The sequence below is a fragment of the Vulpes lagopus genome, chromosome 3 (assembly GCF_018345385.1).
Source record: "Vulpes lagopus strain Blue_001 chromosome 3, ASM1834538v1, whole genome shotgun sequence".
Lineage (NCBI taxonomy): Eukaryota > Metazoa > Chordata > Mammalia > Carnivora > Canidae > Vulpes > Vulpes lagopus.
The window spans coordinates 59,292,808-59,316,618 of record NC_054826.1 but is presented as its reverse complement, the minus strand read 5'-3'; the positions used below and the strand labels follow the sequence as shown (position 1 = coordinate 59,316,618).

The 23,811-nt window shown below is 59.2% G+C and overlaps 1 protein-coding gene across 1 annotated transcript in view; it reads right to left on the bottom strand.

The window, feature by feature from the left end:
- Positions 1-559: 559 nt before the first annotated feature.
- The window catches only part of ZCCHC24 (zinc finger CCHC-type containing 24), a 61,022-nt gene continuing 37,770 nt past the window's right edge, over positions 560-23,811 (bottom strand). Inside the window, exons 3-4 of the mRNA XM_041747164.1 lie at positions 11,631-11,795; positions 560-4,798 (exon numbers count right to left, since the gene is read on the bottom strand). Of these exons, the coding sequence (XP_041603098.1) occupies positions 4,685-4,798; positions 11,631-11,795 (279 nt within the window). The 3' untranslated portion in view covers positions 560-4,684. The remainder of the gene's footprint in view (positions 4,799-11,630; positions 11,796-23,811) is intronic.

Genomic DNA, 23,811 nt, shown 5'->3' with positions numbered 1-23,811 from the left:
CATGGCTTCCTGTCCGTGGCTGTCAGCAAGAACCCCATGTCGTGACAGCCCGGCCTCACTCCTGGCTTGTTCAGAAGACAGACCCTCTGTTCTGCCTCCTGGGGACTTCCCAGGAGGCCTGGATGCTTCAGATTGCTCATTGTGTGATGCCCAGTGTCTGGGGCCCAAATCCTGGTCTTGGCAAGAGGGCCAAGTGTAGCCACGGCGGTGAGGCCCAGGCCTGCTGCCTCCAAGGAAGATTCACTCCTATATATGGTCACCCGGGAGTCCCACTGCTGAGCTAACATGTGACCTAATGTGCTGACAATCTTGCCCAGTCTGGGGCCCACGTTGGGGAGGGCCCTGACTCTGGAGAGTGTCCACTTGGGGGCAGAGGGGCCGGGAGGAGGCACATCGATGGCATGGAGGCAGCACAGCCAGGACAAGATGACCCAGCCTCGGGGCAGGAGATAGGCAGCTCGAGGGGTCCTTCCCACCCTGCCTGGCCTCGCGCATCTGCGAAAACTCCCAGCTCCCCCCACTGATGCTCTGTGCAAACAAGGAAACCCACGAGCCTCTCTTGCTTTTAGAAGTTCTTTTAATACAGCATGAAAAGGCTATATTGCTATAGGCAAGCTGTATACAGGTTTTCCAGGAATAAGGCACACAACGGAATGCCATCCCGAGGGCAGCCCTTCGGAGGGGGCGGGAGCCTTCTCTCTCCATGCACCCTCCGAGCTGGGCCCACGGGTTCTCGTTTGTCTTTTTAGCTGGACACACACATATGAACAGATACAGACATGGACAGGGGCACCACGTGGGAGTGGAGGAGGTCCAACGGCGAGGCTGGGCTGGTGACAGATGGCGACGAGCCCTCCTGCCGCCAGCCCTTGGGCGACGGCTCAGCCACCTCCCCGAAGGCCGGAAGGCCTCCCACTCTCCAGGATTACTTCTTGCACTGGGCTACCATGTAGTGATGTTGGATTAAATATTCATTTAGAGTAGATTCAAGTCTAGTAGATGTTGGAGGGCAGGTGTAAGGGCTCTGGTTGACAAATCCAAGTTCAAACAGCCTGGGGCCCAGAGGCGTGGCTCAGATGGCAAAGCTCCAAAGAGGGGCGTGGAGAACTCTGCCTCCCGCTTCCTCTTCCCTCCCGCGCTCTGCTGACCGGGGCCCTCCACCAGGCCAAGGAGGTCACCTTCGGAGCTGGCCAACCAGGCAGGGGCCGGACCGTCCTCACACGCTGGCTGTGTAACACTGCTGTGCCCCTTCTTCGGCCGGCCCACTCCCTGCCCACCCCACGCAAAGTTAATAACCATAATAACAAGATAATAATAAGAAGGTGCAAGAGAATGGATTACAATGCTGTGTTTGTTACCCTCAGCTGAAGAGGCTCAAAGGGATCACTATTCCCTTCTTCTGCTATGTATCTAATAATAGCTTCCCTTAAAAAAAAAAAAGCAATACTTTCCAAAATACACATACGTATAAATACAGGACACGGACATATTAATAAGTCTAAGCACTTGAATAATATGCTTGGCTACTTAATACTGATATTTTCATCCAAGGAAAACAACACAGAATAACAACAATATGGCTTAAAGAATCGCAAAGATTTTTTTTTCCTCATCAGAATTATGTACCAACTTCATATAATATTCTATGTAGACAATATTTCCTTCTTAATGTAGTTCCGTTGCATACTTTTTACAGATCAAAGCATAGTAAAAAAAAAAAAATCAAACCAAAAACAAAAACGAAACAAACAAAAGAAACCAACAACAGGAGAAAAAAGAAAAGTTCTCACCATAAATATATTCTTGCAGCTTGACCAGAAGGTTTGCAAAATACTTCCAGAAATCTTCATTTGATATTCTGTTGCCCTCCTGAAAGCTCCCAAGTTTTGAAAATGCCTCTCTTTTTGTGTTTTAGCCTCAAAAATCAAGCAATTATATTTTTCTTTTTCTTTTCTTTTTTTTTTTTTTTTTTAAGAAAAAAAAGGCCCTCAAATATATACAGACAAAAATCACTGTGAAGATTTTTTTCGGGAGAAGGTAACAAATTCAGTGTTGTGAGAAAAATTGGCAACCAGAAGAAATTTTAACATCTATGATTTTTTTTCTTCAAAATACACACATAGTATTTTTCTTTAAAAAAAAAAAAAGAAAAAGGAATTCTGTGTCAAGTATAACTCAAAATAAATACAAATTCACAAGTAGAACTATCGAATACTTCATATGGGTTAAACACTGTTATCTCTCAACTAGATCGCTAGATCCACTAACTGCAGGCGATTGTCCCTTTTGAACACAAGCCACACGCCTTCTTGTCTCCTGGGCTCTCGGGCCCCCTGAGCACTGCATCACCACGGTCCCCGGCCTGGCTGCAGGGCCTCCTGCTGCCCACGGACAGCTCCCCGCGATCCAGCCCGAGCCCACGGGAGTGGGGTGCACGGGGGGGGGGTCCCCAGGGCAGGAGGGCCCGGTCCCCACGGCGCCCACGGCCGCAGCCACCGGCTGGACAGGCCTCCGAGGAGGTCACTTGGGGTGCTATCCCATTTCCCACCGGCCGGCGGAAGGCCGCTCGCCTCCAGCAGGTTGGAGCCTGGGTTCTTTGTAGGGTCTGGGCTGCCCCCACTCTTGCAGTACAGTTGGCAGGCTCTGGGCCCCCTGGGGCTAAGGTGTCTCCCCCCCATCCATACCCCACCCCCCTGCCCCCAGCTTCTGGGTCCTGGTCCTCATGGCAGAGACCAGGACACTGCCACCCCCCCCCCCCCCCCCGCCGCGGGCACCACCATTAGCCGCACTAGGATGACAGACAGTGACAGCTTCCCCGGGGACGGGGACAGAGAGCTCTGGGCCAGGACAGAGCAGGGGCAGGGGACAGCTGGGAGGGATTCGTGGGGGGCACTCCCGGCGGGGGCAGCTGGTTGCTGGGCATTCTGCTCCCGTGGGCTGCGCGGAGGCAGCCGTGGGGCTCGGGCTCCTTGTCTAGTGCTCAGAGGGCAGGGCCCCCTGAAGTCTCCCCTGCAGCACCCCCCCGCCCCTCTGCAAACGCACTCCCTCCATCTCTTCAACTTGCTCCGGGACCGGGTTAACACTTCACGGTAACTCCTCAGTCAGACACAGCATTTTCATTTGAAAACAAAAGGCGACGGCCCCAGCTGGGTGACCTTGAGCCGTGGTAAACACTGAATTCAGGTCCATTTCATGGTCTAACTTTTTTTTTTTTTTCCCCACAGAGGCATGAGGTTGGGGCAAAATCAAGTGACCCAGTCCCGACAGCCGGCTCTCTCCCTCTCCCCAGGAGGAAGGAAGGACGATGGGACAATAAACCTAGGGCTGCTCACGGGGGAGAGAGGGGAGAGGTGAGCGTGACCCTCGGTGGCTGGGACAGGGTCTCCTGGACCCACGTGACTTGCGCAGGGTCTCCCCGCTCCCTTGGGAGGTAGGAAATCGTTGTCCCCATTTTAGAAACAAGAGGTGGTGTAGCTTACGTCGGGGTTGCCCTATGTGAGGGGGGATCCCTCATTTTTGCAGGGGTGGGGGGGAACCGGGCAGGGCGGGGTTACAGGCAGTGACTGGGGACGACCAGCACCCCTTGGCTCTGTCCTCAGTGATCGACGGGGTGACGGCGTGCAGTGTGGCCTCTCCAAACAGGGCGCCACGGGAATCCCACAACATGGGGGCTGCAGTGGGCCTGCACCCTCCTGAGCCGCTCCCATTTAGCCAGTGGCCACGCTGAGGCCCGGAGGTGGGACGGCCTTCCAGAGGCTTCGAAGCATACAGCAGCCAGGCCAGCACCGGAACCTAGGTCTCCGGCCCACGGGGCCCATGTCTGTCCTGCCAGAGCGCCTTCCTCGCCCAGCCCCACGGCCTTGGTCGGGGTGGGGGGACCCCAGTGTGGGTGGAGGTGAAGGAGAAAGACAGGGAATGGGCCTGATGAAATCCGAGCACAAAATCCAATCCCGAGAGGGAAAGGTGTGTGCGTGGGGGGGTCGGGGGGGGGAAGGGTGTCGTCTGATGGGCCCCGGGTCCCACCATGGAACGCTGTCTGACATTCAGCGCCTCCCGGTCCCTGCCCTCTGGGTCTAGGGTCGGCAAAGCTAACGATGGCACAGGCAGTGGGGTCTGGGGCTCACGGCGGGCAGGGGGCAGAGATCCTGCTCCCCAGCAGCTGCTAGAACAGGTGTCAGCCTGCCAGGACTGCTGACTCAAACAGGACAGAAACCTAGGGCACTCTGAGAGTGGCTTTGTGCACAGGGCAAACAGGAAGGTTCCGGGCAGAGAAGGAGGCTTGGCTCGTCTTGGGGCGACAGTCCCCTGCAGGCTTTGGGATTCACAGTACATTTAGTGCACTTGTGGCCAATACAAGGCTGCTCACCCCAAAGGGAGTCTCAGAGGAAGACGGCGGCAGGGGACACCAAGGACTTTACGGGGTCCTGTGTGCTGCCCTCTGCTCACCTTGTCCCCTCCACCCCCAACCTCAGGCCCACCTGCGGAGAGTCCCAGAGACCTGGCTTTCTGCGGGGGGCAGCCACGTCCATAACACTGTTTGTCGACACACATGAGACAAGAACCTAAGACAGCCCTGCCCGGGCACGTAAGGCTGCGAGGCTGCCCCTACACGCATGAGGACACTTGGCACCTTGGAGAGACGCGGGGAGGGGCGTCTCCTCCGGTGGGCGGGCGGGCGGGCGGCTCACTGCACCCGGCGGCAGTAGTAACCCAGCACCTTGCACTTCTCACAAAGGTGCTGGGGATGCTCCTTGCTCTGGTCGGACACATCCAGGCCATCGGGCTTCTCCAGGGGTCTCTGCAGAGAGGAAGGGGGTGGTGGGGAGAAAGGTAGAAACACAGAGAGAAGCGGGGACAGTAAGCCAGATGCAGAGTGAGGCACAGAGAGAGCATCAGACAGACGGGGTGGGGGTCGCGGAGACAGAGCCCGGAGTCACAGAGGTGGTCTCCCTAGGGGCCCGGGCCCTTCCCACCTCTGGCCTATGGCAGGTGCACGGCCGGGGGGCCCAGGGCTGGGCCGGGGGAGGGGCTCCCGGACACCAGCCATCTTCGTGCCACTTTGCCCTCCTTCCCCCAGGACTCTCAGAGCAGCCACCCCAGCAGCTCACAAAAGCCCAGGACAGAGGTGGGCCAGGGGTGCCCGGACAGCACCCAGGCGAGGCGACCAAGGCCCAGAGCAGGGAAGACGCAAGCCCCCATCTCCCGACCTGCGGCTCACCCAGCGCCTCGTCCCTACTTGTCATTCCCAGGCTTCGGGCTTGGGGTAAACGAGTCTCGGCTCTGTGAGGTCAGCAGCCAGTGCCCCTCGTCTCAGGGCTTGCCCTGCCCACCGAGTGGCCACATGAGCGGAACCTCACGGTTTCCTAACAGGGAAACAGAGGCCCAGAGAAGGGAGGTGACTTGCCTGACCTGTGATGCCACTCACTCCCTAGGTGACCTCAGGGGGCCTGTTTCCACACCTGTAAAGTGGGCCATCATGACACCTCATTTGCGGGGCAGTGGGAGGAATCAGATGACTAGATGTTTGTGAACCAGGCAGTGTTAGGAGTGCACGAGAACACTTCTGGGACACAGGAGCTTCCTGCTCCCGCTCTCCCTCCCGTCCTGGCTCTCAAAAGCCAGCAAAGACTTGTTGCTCTGGAAAATTTATGGAGGCTATTAGGCACACCTCCTGAGGCACATGGTTTCTTGGCTGGCAGCCGAAGCCCCGGCTCAGAACGCTCACCTGCAGAAGGGTCCCCTGCATGGATCTGGGGGGACTCAAAGGAAGCCAGTCGGGGACAGCTGGGACCCACATGCTGAAGGTTGGGGAAGGGGGGAGCAGGAACCGCAGGCTGCTGTGGGGCCAGGGAGCCCCGGGGGTCAGTGACCTTGACCACAGATGGTCCTGGAGGGAGCCCTGGGCACACGGCAGACTTCTCAAAAGTAGCGCACTGGCTTTTCTGACCCATCATGCACTACCTGCCCTGCAGCTGACACTCAGGGCAGGTGGGGAAATGGAAGAGCCACAGAGCTCCTGGAGGTGAGCACAGAGACCAGGGAGGGGCAGCTCCAAGGGTCATAAAACCCATCTCTGTGCTCCCTAAAGCCACAGAGAGATGGCGTGCAGAAAGGACAGGAGCCTTGGCCTTGTCCCAAGAGGCTTTGAGATGACCGGCTTTCCTGGCCAGGGGAGAGGAGAAAGAGTTCAGGTTTGTGTGGGACTTGGGCTTGAACGGCCTCCAAGCCGTGCGACCTCGGGCAAGCCACCTGGTCCCTCCCATCCTCCATCCCCCCATCTGCAAAAGGGGACGTCTGACAACACTTTTCTCACGGGGTCGTGACTCCAACTGGGAGAATCATAGGCTCTTTCTCTAAAGAGCAGAGCAGACCAGATAAAAGCTATTCGTGTTGCTCATCATGGTCACTCGTGGGCAAGGGTCACCAGCAGGGAAACGGGCACTGAAAGGTGCAGCCTCGATTCCAAGCTGGAAGGCCTAGGGAGGCCCCCAACCTGCTCTCCCAGATACCCAGGAAGGCCACCAGCAGCCCCTGGGCAGGGAGACCAGCCGTAAGAGCTTTCCCCTCTGGAACCTCAATTCCGTAACCTGGGCTGGAGCTTCCTAACGTTCAGCGTGTGCATGATGGAGAGGGAAGTAAATGCCAGGACTTGTTACAGCCCTTTATAGCCATAAAAAGCTCTGCAAGGCTGTGCGCCCTCTAGAAGTTATTTAACCTCTCTGTGCCTCATTTCTTTTCTATGAAAAGTGGTTATGAAGGATAAATCCGATAACACATGCAAAGTTACCCGGGCAGAGGTCGGCCAGTATTGATCCCACACTGTTGCTGCTACTGTTAGCATGATGGGGGACCGGGGGCAGGCTGGGGGCCGGGGAGCCAGCTACACCGTCCCTCCTCCTTGGCCGTGGCCCTATCCAGGCCCCTGCCCACCGTGGGTGGGTCTGGGCTCCGCTGACCCTCCAAGGAGGGAAAATATCCAGCTGCTGGGATGGATCAGCCCGGGCTGTCCCCACCCCCAGCAGAGAGGCAGAGACTTCCAGTGTTTTCTTCTCCTGGGGAGCAGGGGAGCTGCAGCTGGAGCCTGACGGGAAACAGATGTGGCGGGGGAGGGAGCAGGGGGGAGTGGAGGGCTCTCGGGGGGGATGGATGCTGCACAGGTCAGAGCTTGGGGGTGGGGTGGGAGAAATAAAGCGGCCCCTCTCCGCCACGGGGCACTGGGGACAGAGACTCCAAGTCCTCCTCTCAGTTCTTCAAAGGCCCCTGATTGCCAGGGAGTAGGGTGGGGGTGCCCCATTCCCACCTCGCCTATGATCTCCCTGAGGGAGAAGACCCAGGTGAGAAGCACGTGGAGTCCAGGAGAGGAGATGGGGGTGTGGGGTGGTGGGAAACTATGGCCCCCTTACCACTGCCCGGCTGAGGGGTCCTGCTCAAGCCCTTCCTCTCTCTGGGCCGTAGTATTCCAGCTGCGCACAGTAGGGTGGACTGGGAGACGGGAAGAGCAGAGCCACGTGTTCTTGGAAGCTCCTCCGGGACTGGGAACCCACCCAGGGGCTGAGCTTGACCATCGGGGTGCGCGTGTGGGGCACAGGGGGCCAGGGAGGTGATGTTCAGATCGACTTTTGCAGGACGCAGCTGACAAGGCCGGTGAGACCACTGTCTGCCTGGGGGCGGTGGTATGAGCCCAGCGTGGGCCTCCTCTTGGGAGCCGGACGCGAGAGCGGAAAAGGGGCAGGCATCCAGGAGGCCGGAGCCCATGCGAGGGGGCAGGTGTCCTGGCCTCAGGCCTGAGCCTGGGCCCTGCCTCTCTGCCTGGGTTGCAGAGGCTGTGAGCATGGAGAAGGCCCGAGCCGTGCAGCCCCCAGCACACAGCCAAGCCCCCCCCCGTACATCTGAGCCTCCGCAGGAAAGGGGGCCTTACCAACTCCCCTCCCCTGTCCCCCACGTGACCTGGCCTCCCTGCCTCCCTCCCCCTTTAGCCCCAAACTTGATCCTTCCTCATGAATCCAAGCTTCTCTACTGACTTTGGAGAAGTTCCTTATGCTGCTTGCCTCAGTTTCCCCCTCTGTACAATGGGAAGACAACAGAGCTGACCCCATAGGGTAGCTGAGAGGATGACAGGTATTAAGTACTGGCATAATTTTTCCAATCTTGCCCTCTCCCATCACCACGGGGATCCACCTGCGGCCTTGCCTCCTCTTCCTCCCCAGGGCGGGGGGAGCTCTGGGACACCTGTGGCCGATATGGCCGAGCGGGGATGTGTACGGACGCCTGCCTGGACTCCCCGTACTCCAATGGACTGTCTCCAAACACAGGTGCAAGTTCAACTCCGCGTGGCTTCCCAGGGCCCCGCTCTTTCTCCCTGTGGGACGGGGGTGAACAGCACACCCAGTCTGGGGACAGAGTACGCATGAGGGGTGTGTCGGGGCTCAGCAAACGGCAGCCCGCAGGAGTTTCCCTAAATGTCAGCTGCTAACCCTGACCGAACCCTGTGTCCCCAGTCAGAGAAGACCCTGGAAGGCCCGGCAGCCCTGGAGCCTGGTCCTCCTCCAGCACCAACACGCAGCTGGCTCTGGAGAAGCCCTCCATGAAGCGTGTCCGGTGGGAGAAGGAACGGCGCCTCTGAGCGGCCCTGCCTGTGCCGTGCCCAGCAGACTGCAACCCCAAAGGGGCTGTGCTCCTACTCAGACATGATGGGACATGTGTTTTTGGACTGTGGGGTCTCAGACCTCCTCAGCAATTGCCAGGGAATCAGGACCCAGGACACCATGTGTCCCTTAAACTGCCTACCCCGGACCCCAGATGTGCTCCTAAAACACCAGGCCCACCCATTGGGCCTCGATGCCATTAGGATGTGGCCCCGGGCCCACCACTGAGGAGACCCCCGGTCACCTGACCTCCACGGCCAGCTTGGAGGCCACTTGTCCACGTGTCACAGTGTGGCTGATGGGAACCACAGAGAGCCTTGGGGGGGGGGGGGTCTGTGAACAGAGACAGCGAGGCCAGCCAGCATGAGGGGCACAAAACCACCAAATGTTTCACGCATGAGAATCCGCTCAGCCGGCTCCCCTGTGTGCCCGAGTGGGATGAAGACCAAATTCTCGGCAACGCCTCCAACCTCTGCCTTACCCCTCCGCTCCCCCAGGGCCTGGTACCTGACCCTGTCCTCCCCACTTTGCACATGCTGTTCCCTCCCCCTGGGCTGCTCCCTCCCAGCCCCCACACCCCCACATCAGAGCTCAGCCAGCATCAGTGCTTCAGGGGAGCCTTCCCCAAGATCCCCGAAGCCCCCCTCCCTTCCCGTCCTGCCTCCTCCGCCCCCCTGCCATCCCTCTTGGTGACTCAGCTTCTGGCTCCTCAGTGCCTTCACTATGTCATCAGCGTGACCCCTCCCACTGCACCCTCGGGCCGCACCCTGGACTTGATCTTCAGAAACCTGTTCTAGGGCAGCCTGGGTGGCTCTGCGGTTTAGCCCCTGCCTTCAGCCCAGGGCCTGATCCTGGAGACCCGGGATCGAGTCCCATGTCGGGCTCCCTGCATGGAGCCTGCTTCTCCCTCTGCCTGTCTCTCTGTCATGAATAAATAAAATCTTAAAAACAAAAACAAAAACAAAAACAAAAACCTGTTCTCTCCACTGAGACTGGAGACTGGGGCCTGGGATGCTGCTAGATTTCTCTAGGAGGACGGCTCCCTCCCTCGTCCTTCCCCGGGGGCCACCACACCCCTCCTCATAATTGGAAACCTCCTGTCCCATTTCTCTGAGAAGAGCCTCGGAAGGGAAGCCCCTCTTCTCTGCACCATCAGAGTCTCCAGCTTCCCTATCTGCTACGTCCTCCCTCCTGGGCCCCCAACGTCCCTAACTACCCGCTACATCCCTCCCTCCTGGGCCCACAGTAAGGCATCGTCCTGCTGTCCCTATATCATCAGCCTTTTGCTTCCTTCTGGATCCCTCTCATTTGCCTCTAGCTCACTCCTGGCCTTCCCATCTGCGTAGTACCAGCCTCGAAGCCACCTGCCCTACCACCACGACCACCCCATTCCTCTGCTTCTGTCTACAGTCAGGTCCCCTCGAGAGGGGGCAGTGGCGGTGTTCCCGCTGCAGCCCAGCCCAACAAATGCCTTCATCCCCCATCCCGGCTGCTCGGCCACGGCCCCAGGCACAGGTCTGCTGTGAGTCACACCTGCGCTCCACCCTCACGCCTGACCTGGGGGCGTCGGCTTCCTGGCTCTCAGACCCCAGCTCTAGTTCAACAGGATCTCCTTGCCACAGTGGTGCCCCATGAAGTTTGAGGGCCACCTCTCTGTTGCCAAATCTCAAGGGCACTCCTCCATGGCGGTGATGCTGACACCTCTGCACCAGCCGCACCTGTCCCCTCGAACGGCGCCCCCCGACCTCCAGTACTCTGCACCCTACTGTCCTCCTGGATGGATCCCTCTCCTCCATCTGACCCTCAGTGCTGGGATTTGGCAACACTCAGTCTGGAGAGATGCTGTATCCACTTTGTCTACGTGCTGTAGGAAACCTCATCCTCTCCCTAAATACCTTTAGGTCAATGATCCCCAAGGATGTAGGAGCCACCTTGACGTCTCAGGTGAGCTTCAACGTGACACCTCCAACTGCCTTCTGGACAACTCGACTTACATTTTCAGGCACGCCTCAAACGTAACACTTGTATCAGAACTCTTGCTTTTATCCGGGACGCCTGGGTCTCCCCCGGCCCTGCCCCCAGCCCGGGCTGCCCGCCTCAGTAAGTACAACTCCATCCGCTCAGGTGTGACTGTTCTCCTGGATTCCTGACCTCCTCGCCTGCCACATCCAACCCGGTGATACTGGTGTCCGACCCAGGTCCAAGGCCACCTCTTTGCAGCATGCACAGGACCACAGCCATGACTTTCCCACTGATCTGCTCACCTTTGATCAATCAGCCCCACCAACATTAATGTCTGCATCCACCAGAATTATCATCTCAAAATAAAGCTGAAGGCTCTGTTGCTTGTGGGTTTTGAGTGGCCCCAAAGGCTCTGGTAAGCGCCCCATTCAGCTTCCCACCCTGTTCCTCTTGCTCTGCTCTCCTGATCCTTCCCGGAGGATTGGGCCTTGAGCACTCAAATCTGTAAGGCCACAGGGCACCTACTGGCTGTCTCCCACTTGTGATAGGTCTAGTTTCCTCCCATCCCTCAGGTCCCAGAGTAAACGGGCCTCCTCTTTGCAGCCTGGGATGAGCTGCCTTACCACATCCACCCCCGCCATCCTCCAGCATGGCCACCAGCCCTGTGCACAATGCCTGGCATACTCGGGCTGTCTTGTGTATATGAGCCAACGGGACAAGCAAATGAACAAGACACGCGTTCTCGGCGGCGCCCTGCTGCCCCCACATCCCCGCTCACCCCACAGCAGCAAGCCCAGGTCATTCGTTTCAGGATTCGCCTGGGTCTGCGGTCTCAGGGCCTTGCTGGACTCGAGCCTTTAACCTCCCTCCTTCCCTCTCCCACTCCCATTTCAGAGGAGACCAACAAAGGGCCAACCTGGAGAGATCTGGTCTCATCCTCGTCACACACAGGAATAAACCGAGGCCCTTCGGAGCACCCCGCCAGCCGCTGTGCCCCCCGCCCTCCCGCCCCGCCCAGCTCACCTGCTTGTGAGGGTACACATTGATGTGGCACTTAATGCACTCCTGCCCCATGTTGGCCCAAGAGTTCCCGCTCATCCATTTTCTCTTGCACTTGGGACACTTGTACTCGCCGAAACAGCGCTTTTTGCCCTGGTACGGGGTCAGACCCTCGCCTTTGGGGCGTGCCTAGAGGACAGGAAGCAAAACACAGGACATTGGGGTCTACCAGGCCAAAACGATGCCCGTACGGGATCCCCCCGGTCCTCCCATCGGCCTCCACATCCCACGTGCAGGTGCCATCCATCCCCACCCAGGGAACACCAGGGCCCCCACCCCGAGCATGCACAGGAATCCCAAGCCTGGGAGACCCACACAGGGAGACAGAGAAGAGGGGAGGTGGTGGATGACACACCTCTTTTCTAGGTTTCAGGGAGCCAAGTACGGGATGGTGGCCAGGAATTACTTCTCTGGCTCACGTCATAAAAAGGCAGCTAGGGGTCGCACGCACCTGCACACAGGTGCACTTTGGCCCACACGGTGGTGTGGCTTCCAGGGTTGTTGGCGAGGCAGCACCGCCACAAGTAGGCCACCCACTGTGCAGCAGCGAAGAGGCGTCTCCTGGCCCCTGGCTCCCAGCCTGGAGGCTGTGCTCCTGTCCTTTACACCCCCCCCGGGCGGGTTCTGCACTAACAAACACGCGGGCGCACACGCATCCCTGTCCCTCATGGAGGGGCACATCACACACTCGGGTCTATGCCTTCCCTGTTTTACTCAACCGTCGATCTCAGGCATGTTACTATTATAAGAGACATGATGGTACATCTTGCCCCACATCACGACACACAGACCCACAGCATTTGCCAGTTGCCACCACGGAGCCTCTGGGTTGTTCCACCCTTCGGCTGCTATTACAGACGATCCTACAACGAATGATTGTATGTGTGTGTGTGTGTGTGAGACATCTTGCACATTTGAGCGGACACGGGTGGGATAAATTCTCAGAAGCAAAACTGCAGAGCCAACAGGTACGTGCACTTTTAATTTTTAAAGGTCACGACAAGTTGGCACTGGCCCCTGCGCCACCAGGCCGCAGGGGTACCGACTTCCTGTCCCGTCTCCTCTCCGGAAGTTTCCAGTCGCCAATCTGACAGGGAGAAAATCTTCTCCCAGTGCCTTGGACCTGGACGTCTTTCATTATAAACAACAGAGAATTGCGCATGCATTTGAGAACCGTCGCGTTTCCTTTGCTAAGTGTTGCTGTGTGTCCTCCCCAATCTTTTTTCCCTGCGGGGGTTTGTGATTTTTCTTGTTGATTTGCCACTGCACTTTATCTATTAAAGAGACTAGTTCTCTCCTGCTTGGTGTCTTCTGTTTTTGTTTTAAGCAGTTTAGTGAGATAAGGACTCGCACCCACACATTTCAACCCGATAAGGTTTACGGTGGGTTTTAATATACCCACAGAGCTTTACAACCATCACTACAAGCTAATTTTAGAACATTTTGTCCCTCCCCCGAAAGAAACCCTGTGTCCGTTAACAGTCCCTGGACAGACTACCTCCACCCTCTCACCCTACTGCAGATTTCTCCGTTCTAAGCAGTCCATTAAGAGAAATCATACAGGGGATCCCTGGGTGGCTCAGCGGTTTAGCGCCTGCCTTTGGCCCAGGGCGCGATCCTGGAGTCCCAGGACCGAGTCCCACGTCAGGCTCCCAGCATGGAGCCTGCTTCTCCCTCTGCCTGTGTCTCTGCCTCTCTCTCTATGTCTATCATAAATAAATCTTTTAAAAAAAGAAAAAAGAAATCATACAATAATTGTCCTCCTGTGCCTGGCTTCTTTCACTCAGCGTAGTGCTTTTAACGTCCATTCAGGTGGGAGCACCTATCAGTACTTTATTCCCTTTTGTCGCCAAATAATATCCCATTGTAGGGATTCGTCATGCTTTATTTTCTCATTCATCAGACGACAGGCATTTGGGTGGTTTCTGATTTTTGGCCGTTATGGATAATACACTGCTACGAACACGCCTGCGCAAGCTGCAGGGTGTTTTGTAAAATCGGATTCATTACCCCGGTATTTGAAAACAGAAGATTTCACAAAGAAATATGACCACGTTGGTCCAGAAATCTTGGCGGTGACCATCAGCTGAGGCTCGGGAGCGTCATCTCGATGCTGACCAGCTGCTCCCTGCATTTACGTCACCTACTTGGCGCTTGCAGGCTTTGGGCCCGAGACAGGCTCACACGCAGGTTCCACACCGGACTATTCCAAGTGTGGGTTCTAGACGGGCGTCAGCGGCATCCCCTGGGAGCTTGTGAGAAAGGCAGAGTCTTGGGCTCCACCTTAGAGCTACCGAATCACGAATCACGATCTGCATCTTGACGAGCCCCAGGGCATCCATGAGCCATTACGTCCCATTTAAGAAGCTCTGGGCTCCTGGGTGACCTGTTTCCACAGTAATGTTTCTCTGGATAATCGCCCATTTAGCAAGTAGTGCGTGAAGGTTAAGCGCACAGACTCTAGGTCCAAATCCTAGCTTCATGATCTTGGGCAAGTGACTTCCCAAGGATAGGGATGGGGACTACCATATAAGGCTGTTCTGAGGATTAACCGAGCTGACATGTGGGAAACCCTTAGAACAGTGCCTGATACATGAAAGCAAACGAGCAGTGTTAGTTATTACCATGACTTACTAACGCAGAGCAACAGCAGCATATAAAATGATAACTGGGATCCCTGGGTGGCGCAACGGTTTGGTGCCTGCCTTTGGCCCAGGGCGCGATCCCGGAGACCCGGGATCGAATCCCACATGGGGCTCCTGGTGCATGGAGCCTGCTTCTCCCTCTGCCTGTGTCTCTGCCTCTCTCTCTCTCTCTGTGACTATTGTAAATTTAAAAAATAAATAAATAAATAAATAAATAAATAAATAAATAAATAAATAAATAAAATGATAACTGCTTCCTTTGCGAACCGTGTCTCTTAGTCCCAGGGGCCGGTACCACCACTTGGTGACGGCCTGCTGGAATTTCAAGGCAAAACACCGAAAGGGGACATATGCGCTGAGCATGTAAATCTAATTTAGAAAGTGACAACAATATTGCCCCGGCCTCTTGGGCCTGCTGCCTAATGTCTTTTGGATCCTTACTGGCCTCCCTGGCAGCCGTGATATGGCGGGGAGGAGGTTCAGTCCGAACTCAGAGGCAGGGCTGGCTCGGCACTGGCAGGTCTGCAGGGGAGGCTGGGTGTGCCAAGGGGAGCACTCGGGGTGCGGTCAGCATCCAGGCTCCAAATTGCAGTGGGGGGGCTGTCTCATGCCTCCGAAGGCAATTCGAGCTCTGCTGGTTGCAAGTTAGCGGGTGTGCAGCACATCCTCTGACCCCTCCTGGCACCTCCTGTCCTACCTGGGGCCTGGAACGCACCCCTTCTCAGCAACCTTAGCTTCTGTGGCCTCCCCTCCTCAGCGATCCTGAAAGAAGTACTTTGGAAACTCTCTCCCCTGTGTCTCCATGCGAAAAGCCACCTATGTTTAAAAGAGTAATGACAGGTAGGCATGGGGTGCCTCTGCCATGGCAGGGCTTGACTCTTTAACTGAAGGGGGGACATGTAGGGGCCATCGCCAGCCAGGCCCACGCTGCGATCTGGTTCCACAGGCCAAAGGACAGGCCCTGCAGCCCGTGCAAAGGGCAGGGCACTCAGCAGAGTCAAGGGTGGGGACTGGGCCAGGGCTGATGGTTTGGTTCCCAAAGAAGCTCAGCTTCAGAAATGGAAAGGAAACTCACAGGGGAACAGATGACACCGAGTGTGCACCAAGGACAGAAGCAGGCCGATGACCGATGACCGGAGGGAGTGGGGGAGGGTCGGGAAGTGCCACCACGCCGTGTAATTGGAAAACCAGCCATTCTGGAGGTGTCTGTCAGGGAGTGTGAATGGCGGGGCAGGCCCAGGGACAGGGGCTCCTGCCTTCTGCGGGACCACATGTCCTCAGCACCCTGGGAGGGCCCCGCTCGGACACCCCGCTGCACGGGACGCGGCTCACACCACGGGGCTCACGGCCAGATGCCGGTGATGGCCTTCCGCCTCTGCCTGGACTATCGGGGGCCCCTCCGTAAGCTACCCAACCTCTCTGGGCCTTGGTTTCCTCATCAGGAAGCCTCGCGTGGCGGTAAGGGCCGGCCTCCCGGGGCTGCTGGAAGGATGGGACGCATTCACGCACACGACAGCGTCAGCGTGGTGCCTGGACAAGTGCTCACCGACCACCAGCCAACTTCCGTAGGATTCTCTGCCGGAGCTGGGAGCGGCCGCATCCGGGGTGAGGCAGAGGCTGGGGCTGAGACCAGGCCAATCACAGGAGGAAAGCTCCACAGCATAGAGTGGGCCCGCTCTCCCCGGTTGGCAGGGGAGGTGGCAAGCCACAAAGGGACTGCGTTAGGTGTCTTCACCTTCTGGAATTTTCAGAGAGAAACCAAGAAAGATAGAGGACGGCCACGGGAGCTCTGCAGGTGCTGCTGGGAAGAACAAAGGGCAGGGCAAAGAGGGCAGGACGCTTATGAGGCGCCACCTGTGCGCAGGGCTCCACAGTCTGTCGGGCTGCCACTCAATGCTTCCCATAACCCCTGGGGCAAGGAATATCCTCAGCCACCTAACAGATGGTCAAATGGAGGTACAGGGAAGGGGCGGCACTTGCCAAAGAGCTTCCAGCGTGCGAGGAGCAGGACTAGGCCCGGCGGGCTTTTCCACAAGGCTCCGCTTGGCTTGCCTTTGCTGCCCCTCACCCCTAAGTATGTGCCCACCACGAAGCTGAGGCCTGGGCTCAGGAGGAGAAAGCCCCCAGTCCCTCCGCTCAGCCCAGCCTGGTGGCTCTGCCCTCCTTGGGGCAGAAGGGAGACAGGGAGGGCAGGGCGGGGGTGAAGAGGCAGTGGGTGCAGAGGGAAAGGCAGCGGGCAGCTCTCGGCTCAGCAGTGAGGAGGCGCTTCCTGGAAGGACTTTATTCCAACACTGTTTATGCTTACAGAGGAGGGCAGGGCCAAAGGGAGGAGGAATTTCTGACGGAACAAAGGCTTCTCTACCCCCCACACTTTCCCTCTGCCTCCTCCCAGAAAGGCCAGCCTCTTCTCATAAACTCCAACATGAAACAGACGCTGACTGCCGACGGCTCTAGGGGCCGCCACCCGCCCTGGCTGGGAAGGATGCCAGGCCTGACCTGCTCTCTTGACCCGGGGCCCCTGCCACGTACCCCTCTGGGGAATCGCATCAGCCAGCAGCCCAGGCTACGCTCACTGGCGCTCGGACACCACCCCTCCTCACACACACAGGCCCTCTGGGGGCCGGAGAGGCAAGGCAGCTTGCCCGAGGACACACAGCAGACCAGGGACTGAGGTGGGAGGCGGGGTTGGAGCCTCTGACCTCCAGGCCGTGGCTAGGACCCCTGCGGAGGGCAGCCTGGGAAGTGGGCAGCAGTGGCTGCAGCGGAGGTGGAAGGGGGACCCGGGACAAGGAGCAGCGAGAGCAAAGCTGGGTGGGCTGTGGGAGGAGCCATCCAGGCAAGCTGGCCTTTGGGGAAGAGATGTGGACGATGCTGACACTATCTGGGCACTTCCTCAGAACAGCTCTGTGTGTTTTTTTTCCCCAACAGCTCATGAGATTTCTTACGATGGATGGTAAGGTGGTGAGCTCCCTGTCCCTGGAGGGCATGCAAGCAGGGGGCCGGGTAAACAACTATCAGGGAGGCTGCCGAGGGGACTTTTCTTGGCCAGGCAGTTGGACCAGGTTACCCTGGGGCACTTCCACCTGTGTAGCGCCCCAACCCTTCTTGCTGGTGAAGGCCGACCAGCAGGTGTGGAGGGGGCGCCTCTCAGACACTGGCTGGGAGTGGGGCCCAACAGGTGTACTTCCTTCTGGATTCTCATAGCACAACTGGCAACAAGCCTTCAAACTTTTAGAAATGTCCATTCCCCCAGCAAATCCATTTCTGGGCAACCGTCCTAAGGAAATGACCAGAGACGTGGACCCAGGAGGGTATTCCAGAATGTTCATCCCAGGGCAGTTTACGACGTGCAGAACTTGAATGGGTTAAATGTTCAACACCGATGCTCTGGTTCCCTCTGTGACTCTACAGTCCTCGGATGAACGACAGCAAAGCACTGAAATACTTATGAGAAGGGTTTTTTTTTTAAGAGTTTCGGAAAATGTTTATAAAGAAAGCTGGACCAGTGACAGGATATAGACCACTCCCCAGAGTGAAACTGTGAAAAGGAAAAGTGGGCACGCAAAGGGCTCACAGGAAAACAGAAGTGTCGGGAGGTTGCCTCCAGCAGACAGGATTCTCTATTCTTTTTTTCTTTTTAAGATTTTATTTATTTATTCATGAGAGACACAGAGAGAGACACACACACACACACACACACACAGAGGGAGAAGCAGGCTCCGTGCGGGGAGCCTGATGCAGGACTTGATCCCGGGACCCCGGGGTCACGCCCTGGGCCGAAGGCAGATGCTCAACTGCTGAGCACCCCCGCCAGGCGCCCCCCAATTCTCTATTCTAATTAGAGTTGTCCTCGGGGAGTAGGGGGGACTCTGACAGGACTCCCTGGCCTGCCAGCCGCTCCTGCCCACGAGGGGGCGCCCTATGCTCTCCCAAGGTGATGGCAACCCCGGGCGATGGCAGCTCCGCGCCTCCCGCCCCCTCCAGGTGCGGCCCTGGGGCCTGCGTGCTGGACACTGGCCGACCCTGGTTCTAAGGGCCCGTGTCCTAGAGCTGCCCTGCCCCAGCCACGGAGCCGACTCCCCACCTCCTCCATCCCATCCGCTCCCTCCACTTTTGAGGTCAGCTGGGCAATACCCACACCTGTCACATGACATAGAGCCCGGCCGGTCACTCGGCCAGTCTCCCTGGAGTCCCACCCAGAGCGAGTAAGCCCAGACGGCGAAGCTTGCTCTCGTCTTCACCCCTTGAGATTGAGGCCCTTTTGCAGGACGGGGACATCGTTGCCTTTGGTGGCTGGCGGCGGCGGGTCCCGGGGACCCTGCCTGGGAGAGGGCAGCGGGGTGGGACTGCCAAGGCTGTGCCCCCTGCACATCAGGACTCCAGCACCAGGCTCTGCCCCAGGAGGCACAGCCTCCACTCACTCTCTGGGGATGGGGCTCCGGCTGTGCCCCGGCCGCAGGCCTCGCCCTCGCCCTGGCTGTACCACCCCTGCCCGCCTGGGAGAGCAGCCTGTGGCCAGCCAAGCTCTGCGTGCGACAGGGTAACCGCCCCTTCCGGGCTCCCACCAGCATCCTGTGAGCCAAGCCTAATCTGTCCCCGGTCTCAGCCTCGAACACTGAGGCATGAAGAGGTTATGACGACTTGCCCAAGGCCACACTGCCAGCATGTCGGAGAGTCTGCATGTGAACCCAAGCCGTCGGACTCAAGCCCACTCTCTCCATGCCCAGCCACCTGCCTGGACTGCACGGAGATACGGAACCCGCTCCGCCAGGACAGGGAGAAACGGGACTCGGCTGCTACTGTCACGGGTCCTGGCCTGCTGGGTGGCCTGCGGCGGGGGGCATCCTTTCCCCTCTCTGGGCCTCAGGTTCCGCATCTCCAGAATGGGGGTGGCACCGACTGCTGGACGAGGTCACTTTTCTCCCCGAGGTCTGTAAGTCAATGTGTGCCTGGCAGCCCCACGCACGCCGCGCTCTGTGCGGCACAGCACTAGGCCGGCCCACGGTGCGTCCAGCTGAGAGGCGAGGGCCGCAGCCAGGAGGAGCAGGGGGAGGAAATAAGGAACAGATGGGCTCCTTGTGGCTCCCTGTCCCACCCTGTCTGCGTGCTCTCCTGCGGCCGGGTGCCTGAGGTGCTCCTGGCCCAGAGTCGAGAGAGGAAGAGCCCTGGGTGGGTCTCAGGGGTGCAAGACATGTTTCCACGCGGAGGCAGGGGTGGCCGCATCATAGTCCCAGGGCCCTTTGTGCAGCTTTGCTGGCCCTTCCTGGAGACCTCAAGAGGGTTCTGGGGACTCTTTCTGGATGCTGAGGGTCCTCCCCAGAAGAGGCACTGCCCCTCTTCTGGATCCTCATCTCTCCAGCCCCCCTTCCTCAGGCCCATCCTTTTGCCCTCCCGGCTGCTGTCCCCAGCCTGGCCGATATGGGCTGAATAGGGGCTGAATAGGGCCCACGGCCCGCGGTTGGGCCCTGGTTCTCCCAGGCTCATCACCACTTTCCTCACCTGCGGGTCAGGGGGTTGTCCTGGAGGAGCACAGACACCAATGTTTCATGAGCATCTACTCTGTGCCAGCCGCTTCCCAACCACAGCGTCTCCATTTGACGGAAGAGCAAACGTTGGCCCAGAGAAGGCAAGCAACCGGGGCCGGGCCCCACAGCCACGGAGTCGAGGCTGGAACCCGGTGTGCTAGCCCCGAAGCAACACGCCCTCATCATGTACTGCCTCCCCATGACGTGGCTGTGAGAAAACTAGAGCACAAGCCTGTTCCTCAGAATACGACCCCACATCTGACTCCAAGCCTTGGCACCTCCTCAATTACTCATTCAACTACGAGTTATTGAGCATCTACTCTGCACCGGGCCCTGTGGAACATTCCAGAGAGACGGATGAGGAACGTTCTCACGGTGGGGCCTTCCAGAGGGGTCAGCCCCGTGACCCTTCCTTCTCCGACTGCGGCCCGCACCTGGTCACGTCGTCAACCACACTCCCAGGCTTCGGCCCAAGTGGGACGCACACCTGTAGAAACACTCTGCATCCTCAGGCAGAGGCTACACTTCTCCCTCCCAGGTGACAGGCACGGAGCCAGGGTGTGACACTCGGGATTGCCTCTAATCGATGCAACAGCCGCACAAAATCAGTACTCTTCACCCTAATGACGGACACAGGAGTCGAGGCCCGGGAGGGGGCAGGAGTGCGCCCTCAGAGGCAGTGGGCCCAGACTCTGAGACCCACACTTCTCTGAAGACCCCCGCACTCACGTGTCCACACACAGGGCCCGTGGAGGCAGGCAGGAGGGCCGCCCCAGCCTCGGCAGCCAGGTCCAGGCAGCTGCAGGCCGCACGGAGGCCCCAGAGGAAGCAGGATCAGAGGGACAGGTGGGCTGGGCCATGCGGCCTGCAGGCTGCGGGGAGGGAGGAAGGACGCCGGAGAGGCCACCCTGGGCTTCCTCTGGAGCCTCAAGGGCCCCCTTGTCTGCGCACGGGCGTCCCGGCCCCCTCCCCGCCTCTGGGTTCCTGCCGCAGCCCAGCAGGGGCCCAGAAAGCCATGCCTCCTGTCACCCCTCCCTCCCCGTTCCCAGCCCCGAGCTGCCGCCGCAAAAATGCCATCCCGATTCCGATTCCACAACACTAGGGTTTGTCAAAGTGCCGAGGAACAATGGAAGCTTTCACAGTGCCAGGAAAAGGTCTCAGGAAAAGCCTGGGGAGGGGGCACGGGCGGGGGTGGAGAGAGGAGGGACGGGCCACGGAGAGGGGAAGGCAGGCGCGGGGGGCGCAGAGAGACGCAGGGCAAGGGAGGCAGAGGGCGGCGGGAATAGGGACGGGGTGGGGCGGTGGGGGAGCCAAGGGTCTGGAGGGGAGGACCGGGCAGTGACAGTGACAGGGCAAGGCCACTCCAAGGGAGAGCGGAGCCCCAGGCCCCCTGCGCCCCCACACGCTCCAGCTCCCAGCCCCGAAGGCGCAGAAACCCCCCAGCCCTGAGCCCCACCCCGAGGCGGGGCAGCATGAAGCACTTTGGGGCTAAACTTTTTGGAAAGCAAAGGCTTTTTAATCACATGAACAACCACTCCCTGGGTTATCTGCTTCCTGCCCCTGGCGTCCCTCCACCAGCAAACCCGCGATCGGAGCTCGGGGGCGGGGAGGGGAAGAGGGGCCGGTCCGGAGGGTGAAAAACATCCGAATCAGAGTGACTGCAAAAGGTCTGGATTTTCCTCCCGTCGTGTGACTGCGGAGAGAACCGCGGCCCAGCCCGTGGCCGCTGGAGGAGATGGATGGAAGATTCGCGGCCGCCCCGCGGGCTGCCCGTAGCTATGGGGTCAGAGTGCATCCGGGGCTCCTCGCCAGCCCCGTATGGGTGGCCCGGCTGCCCGCGAGCCCCTTCTTCTGATTGCGCCCCCTCTCCCGCAGCAGCCACAGCCTGGGTTCAGCTGGGCCGTCTCCCCCTGGGGAGCTTCCACACCCCCCCCACACCCCTGCAGGACTGATGCAAAAACACCTAAGGCTTTCGGGGCCCCTTCCCTCCAGGGCCCTGAGGATCTCCTAACCATAGTGGCAGCTACTCCCTCCTACAAGACCTGCGCTCAACGTCCACAAAATCATTTTCTGCAAATGCTAAGTCTTCCTCCTCGCCCCCCACGCCCGCCCCAGGGCTTTGCTCACGCTGTTCCTGATGCCCCAAAGCCCCAAAGGTTTGTCTACCTGCTGCGTGCCCCCATATCCCTTGTGGCCAGGCTCCGAGGCCACGCCCTCTGGCCTCCTCGACCCCGATCCTGATCCCGATCCGGATCCCGGGCAGGTCACTGCCTTCCTGGAGGTGCTCATCCCGGCTTCTGAGCCGCAGGCTCCTGCCCTAGCCGAGGGCCCTCCCACTGCCTCCCCCAGAGAAGGCTCCGGCTCCCTACACTCCCAGGGGCCCTTGTGGTCGGCCCCACTCGCTTGGCTGCGAGTCACGTCCCGCCCTGACCCTGCCTCCAGCATGCCAGGGATGGTCCAGCAGGCCAGAGATCTCGTCCCGAATTTAACCATTCCCGCTCGTCTGTAAGTGGGCCGTGGACAGCGGAGCCCTCCGTATCCCCCGCTCCCCCCCGCCCCGGGGCACCCTGGGTGGGGCCCAGAGCACACGCCGCTGACGGGGACACTGGTACACTGGTAGGCGCAGAGCCCATGATGGGTGAAGTGTGCGGGCCCGGGCTGAGGACACACTGGGCCCTTCCCCTTGCAGGACGCCCCGCCTGGGCCGCCCTGACCACTCTGGAGGGCCACCTCAGGCCGGCAGCAGCACTCCCTCAGGCTGGTCCCCAGCTCCGCATCTGAGGCCATCCCATGCCAGCCCAGGTCAGATGTGGCTGGCCCAGCCCCACCTGCTGGAGGAAGGCTCTGCACTAAGCCTAGGGGTGCTGCTGGGGGACGGGAAGGTGGTAGGATGCCAGGGGCCGGTCTTCACCTGGGATGAGGCTTTGGTACGAGGTCCACAGCCCTGGGAGGAGGGGACAGGGGAACTCAGCTCAAAATAGCGATGGGGGAAGGGTGTGGAGGGTGGCCGAGAGCCAGAAAAGAAATCTGATCTGCCGTGGCCGGTGAAACGCTGAAGTCAGCAGTTTGGGGCCACTGTGGCAGGAGCCAGGGCTGGGGCTCCCACGGCTGCCTGGAGGGAGGCTGCGGGGCCCACCTCCAGCCTTGGCTGGGTCCTCACACCATCCCTCCTCTCTCTGGGCCTCCATCTCCTCATCTGGCCACTGAGGGGTAGAAAGAGAAGCAGACCGCCCACCCCTGAGAACACCCAGCCGGTGGGTGCTGGAGCTTGAGTCGCTCGGGACACTGCGGCCACCGCAGACAGGAAAGGCGCGTGCCGAGCATCCACCGCATGCCGGCGCCCGCCACGCAGCCGACCCGCGGTCGCTTCATCGTGGCCCCGTTTCTCGATGAGGAAACGGATGCCCAGAGAGGCTTGGTCACCTGTCCAGGGCCACCCAGCCAGTAAAAGGCAGGCTTTGAACTCCAGGCTCGTTGGCCGTTGTCCAATTTCCTCACTGCCAAGTGAGGCCCGAAGGCCATGGACCGCATTCATGGCCACCTGTGCAGCCGCGACGGGCACAGCAGAGGTTAAGAGGCTCCTGTGGGCCTGCCCAGGTATCTCCCAGCTTTTCCCTGGTTCCACGGCGTCAGAAGGTGTCGGAAAGCAGAGAGAATGGGCTGCGGGCAGGAGGGTGGGTGTGCATGCGGGCACAAGTGTACGTGTGTGCGCAGGCATGTGTACCTGTGCCTCTAATGGGCGCTGCAAGGCACAAGCCTACCCGCGCTCTTCCCCTTCCGGGAGGAGGCCTAGCAGAGGAAGAGCCACTCTTATGTTACTTCCCCCAAGGTTCACAGGGAGGCAGCAAGCCCCCATTTCTCACCGCCCCCCCCCCACCCCCGCCGTAGCCCAGACTGCGGCGGACCCTGCTTCCTCACCCAGGGCCGCGGAAAGTCTGCAAAACCATCCCTTCCCCACGGTCCCCGGAGGCAAGA